Here is a 4,515-nt window from a genome sequence, read left to right on the forward strand (position 1 = left end):
CGGCATCGGGCTTGACTAATGGCCCGGCACGTGTTCGCGCTTCCTCTGCGGTTGAGCCGGGGCCCCGGCGCCTTCCTCGTTTTGCTTCCCCACCGGCAGCGCGGCCCTGCCCCGCGTCGTGCAGCAGCGGCCCCTTAAACGCTCCCCGGGCCGGGTCCCGCCGGTGCAGACCCCGGGGCTGCTCGGAGGAAAGGGCCTTGCGGAGGGGTAGGCGGCGAGGCGGGGAGCGCCCCGCGGACGTCAGCGCTGCGCCGTCCCGCGCCAGCCCCGGCGCCTGCCGGTCCGACCAGTTCCCAGAGCCTGGGGCTGGGCGCTGGGGAAGGCGGCGTGGCGGGACGGGATGGGACGGGATGGGATGGGATGGGATGGGACGGGACGGGACAGCCCCGCCGCAGCGGCGCGCGGGTTCAAGCCGGCTCTGTCTGTGCCCCCCCAGGAATGCGGGTGCCGTGAGCCGGACAGCGGGCGCCCATGACTGACCTGGCCTCGCCCACGGGCGAGAACCCCTTCGCCTTCCCCGGCGGCGAGGAGAGCTTCGGGGAGGAGAAGGTGCTGGTGATCCACAGCCAGGCGGAGGAGGAGGCGGAGAAGGAGTTCAAGTGCATCCTGTGCGGGGAATGCTTCGGCCAGCAGCCCAGCCTCACCCGGCACCAGAAGCACCACGCCGGCGAGCGCGCCTTCATCTGCGCCGAGTGCGGCAAGGGCTTCAGCCTCAAGCACAACCTCATCATCCACCAGCGCATCCACACCGGCGAGCGCCCCTACCAGTGTGGCGTCTGCCAGAAGAGCTTCAGCCTCAAGCAGAACCTGCTCACCCACCAGCGCATCCACAGCGGCGAGAAGCCCTTCTCCTGCGGGCAGTGCGGGAAGCGCTTCCGGGAGCAGCGCTTCCTCCTCAACCACCAGCGCACCCACGCCGAGGACCGGCCGCGCGTGGCCGCCGCGGACGCCCCCGCCTGCAGCCGGTCGCCGCGGCCGGAGGCGCATGAGGAGAGCCGCGGCCTCGGGGCGGCGGGCAGCCCCTTCGCCTGCGCCGAGTGCGGCAAGGGCTTCAGCTGCAAGAGCAGCCTGGCCACGCACCAGCGGACCCACACGGGAGAGCGGCCCTTCGCCTGCCCTCGCTGCGGGAAGACCTTCAGCCAGAAGGGCTCCCTGAAGATCCACCAGCGCACGCACACGGGCGAGACCCCCTTCGCCTGYGCCCAGTGCGGCAAGAGCTTCGCGCAGAAGGTCAACCTCACCACGCACCAGAGGACCCACGCSGCAGAGAAGACCCTCACGTGAGCCCTCGCGCGCGCCCCGCCGCCCCTGCCCGAACGGGGGCTTCTGGACGGCCCGTTGGCCGCGTGAGCCGGGCACGGGCGCATCACGCGGACCTTCTGGCGGTCGGGTCCCACCCGGCCGGTTGCAAACCCCGTGGTGCCCAGACCGATCTCCTGCCCTGCTTTCGGGACTCCCCCTCCCTGCAGCCCGTCCCACCCGAGGCCTCTCCTCTAGGCGGTAGGGTACCGCCGGGCTCCCTTGCTCCCTCTTGTCTCCTGCCRTTGGAAATTCAGCCTTGGGGGAATTTTAGGTCTTTAGTCATTTAGTCTGGAGGCACGTGACAGCCCCACCGGAGCRGCGCGGGAGGCCTCGGACACGTCTCTTCCCGGTGTACAGCTCAGCCCTGCCGTGCACGCAGACGTGCCCGATGTGACRGGGCAAAATCAGTCCCGTCTTTGCCCGGGAAATTCCCCCTGGCCTCCTGCCGTGTTCCTCGCCCAGTCCCCTCGGGTCTTTCTCCTGCTAGAGTTTCTCTCCTGACCATCACGAGGCCGATCCTGCACGGCGCCGAGTACCTCTGGTGCCCTCCCAGCCGCTTGGATTAGACCTTTACAGCCTGGTTCTTGTCTCTGCGGGATGCCTGTTGCCCCTGTGGGCTTTAAGGAGGAGTCGCGAGCGATGCGCCGCCCCTGGAAACCGAGTAGTTCCCTAAAGAGGAATTTCTTCCCCGTGTCCGGGCGCCGGAGCGTTGCAGTGCGGCGCAACCGGGGCCTGCGGGTGAAAGCGCCCTGGGCTCAGCGCCCTGCGGCGTGGCTGGAGGTGGCCCCCGCTCCTCTGGGCGCGGAGCTGGCTTCGGCGGCAGCAGAGGAGGATGAGGAGGGAGATCCGCCCTGCGCGCTCGCTCCCTACCCGGGCTGATGCTGCCCCAGTCCAGGCTGGAAAGCCCCGCTCTCCTCCGCGCCGTCCCCGTCTGCGCTGCGCTGCCCGCGTGTGCACGGGTTAATCTCTGCCTCTGCTTGTTCACCCAGGGAATGACGACTAGGAAGGCGAGAGGGAAGCCGGAGCTCGGGAGCCGCGAGGAACGTCGGTGCGTTTTGCAGGGAAAGGGCTCCGCCGCCGCACGGCGCCTGCCGTGAGCCCCGCTGGGGAGAGGGGCGCGAAGAAGAGGGAGCAGAGCCTCGTGCCACGTGTGCAGAGAAAGCCCCGAACAGCACGGAAATCACGCAAAATAAAAATAAAATAAAACCCCAAGCCTGAGAGTAGAGACTGCTTCCAAACCACCAGCGGCTCCGGCCCGGAGGAGGGACCGCGGCGAGGTAGGGCAGCTGCACACCCGCTACGGAGAGGCAGGCTCTCCCGGGCTCCGGGCAGAGGTAAGTTTTTGGGGTTTTTTGGGTGAAAAGCTGGCCGAAGGACGTCCTGGAGGTGGCCGGTGAGCATCCCCGTGCGGCAGCCTCCCGAGCCTGCCCTGCGGCACGGGCAGCGGCGGGGGGAAATGGGAAGAGGCCGTGCAGGAGGGACGTGGCACGTGCGACCGGCGGGGCTGGAAATCTCGCCTCAGTCCTTCTTCGCCCTTCGCAGCCCCGGGGGAGTCGCGCAGTGGCGTGCCGCTCTCGCCCGGTCCGCTCCGCTGCGTGTTTCGGTTCTGCGCCCGGCACCCGGGGAGGTTCGGTTAATGCTTTGAGAGGCGGCAGGATTTGCTGTGTGCGTAGATGAGGGGACGTGGATGGGTTTCTCCCGGAGAGGCGGAGGAGAAGGAAGGTTACGTGCATCATGTATCGTCAGCGTAAAGCTCGGAGCCCGGTCGCCTGGGCTGCTCCTATACCTGTGTCGCCTGCGGTGGAAAATCAGCTTCCTCCGTCGTGTCGTCGCTTTGTGCTTTGCATTTCGCACTGCTCGCTCGGGGAATGAAGCCGGACTGGTTGGTTTTCCTTTCTCTCCTGCGCCGCGTTGGCCGCTGGGGCTTGTCACTAGCTGTGCTTGGTGCTGGGCTCCCGGCGCACGGGACGACGCCRTAAATCGGGAGGAAGAGCGGGGAAGAGCCTTCCTCTCGGAGAGGCAACGCTAGGACGGATTTTGCCTGGCCGATGAGTCCGAAGAGCGGCTGCCTGTGGCCGCCCAGCTCCCAGTGACGGAAATATCCCGGTCCCTGCTGACTCCTGAGGGAGCTGGGACAGGACTCCCTCTTGCAAAGCCCCGAGCRGGGAAGCCGGGGGCAGCAACGCAGAGCGTGCTCAGCTCTTGCACGGACGCCCGTTTGCATGTGTGTGAAGTTTAGTACGTGCTCAGCACCCTGCAGAACAGAGTCCTCGCACCTGGGTCCTCCAAGCTTGACTGTGGCAACGTAACAGCCCGCATCCCGCGGCACCGCCGCAGCCCGTGCCGGCAGCGCTCTTCGTGCCGCTCCTTTGCGCGGTGCCTCGGTCCAGCCCGTGCTCCTGCGGAGGACGCTTGGTCTCGACCGTCGGCCGGGGCCCTCGCAGGGGCTCTCCGGGCGCAAGGGCAAGCAGAGCGGGGCGAAGCAAGCCGTGCCGAGGTGGAGGATGCTGCCGAGCACGTCCGAGGCACGGAGGGCATCGGGGCTTTCCTCGAGCGCGGAAGGGAGAGAGGTTTCGGCAGGGCTGGAGCTGYGACAGCAGAGATCAGCAAAAGCAGCCGTCCCCGAAAACCGGCTTTGTCTGTCGAGCAGTTCAAGTCTGAGCGACTCTCTCCTCCGCGCTGGGTCCGGACCTTTCCCGCTCTGAGTTTCTTTCCCGCAGCCCCGCTCGCTTGGAGGACTTGGCTCGCTCAGTGCCGCAGGGTGCCCGGGCGGCCGCCGCGCGGGGCCGCGAGCATCCGCAGGGACCGGCCTCCCCCGCGGGGAGCCGATGCCCCGGCCAGCGCCGTCCTGCCCCAGCCCCTGGAAGCAGCAGGTTTCCGCTGCCTGCGGCGCCTTGGCTTCTCTCCCCGCTCCGCTGCGTGGGGGGGACGGGGGTCCAGCTCGCCCGGGCCATCCCGGCGCTGTCTTCCCTGCTCCACGCGGAAGCTGCTGGACGCATCCCGAGTGGGTCCGTCCCGGGTCAGAGCCCGCGGGTCTCCGCGCTGCCGGCGGGATGCGCGGGCTGGGGACCGCGGTGCTCCCAGACGTGAAGCCTTCAGGAAGGGGAGCGTCGCCGTGCTCTTCCTCGGCTCCTCTCCCCGGGCACCGCCGGCGCTGGGAGACGGGAAGGGGCTGCCTGCGGCTTTGGTCTGGCTCTGGGCATCCTCTAGCCA

The 4,515-nt window shown here is 68.5% G+C and overlaps 1 protein-coding gene across 1 annotated transcript in view; it reads left to right on the forward strand.

The window, feature by feature from the left end:
* LOC112977416 (zinc finger protein 774-like) overlaps positions 1 to 2,377 on the forward strand; it is a 3,399-nt gene extending 1,022 nt beyond the window's left edge. Inside the window, exons 2-3 of the mRNA XM_026089761.1 lie at positions 437 to 1,280; positions 2,292 to 2,377. Coding sequence (XP_025945546.1) covers positions 472 to 1,280; positions 2,292 to 2,298 — 816 coding nt within the window. The 5' untranslated portion in view covers positions 437 to 471 and the 3' untranslated portion in view covers positions 2,299 to 2,377. The remainder of the gene's footprint in view (positions 1 to 436; positions 1,281 to 2,291) is intronic.
* The last annotated feature ends 2,138 nt before the right edge of the window (positions 2,378 to 4,515 follow it).

The sequence above is a fragment of the Apteryx rowi genome, unplaced genomic scaffold, assembly GCF_003343035.1.
Source record: "Apteryx rowi isolate R43461 unplaced genomic scaffold, aptRow1 scaffold_83, whole genome shotgun sequence".
In the NCBI taxonomy this organism is placed as follows: Eukaryota; Metazoa; Chordata; class Aves; order Apterygiformes; family Apterygidae; genus Apteryx; species Apteryx rowi.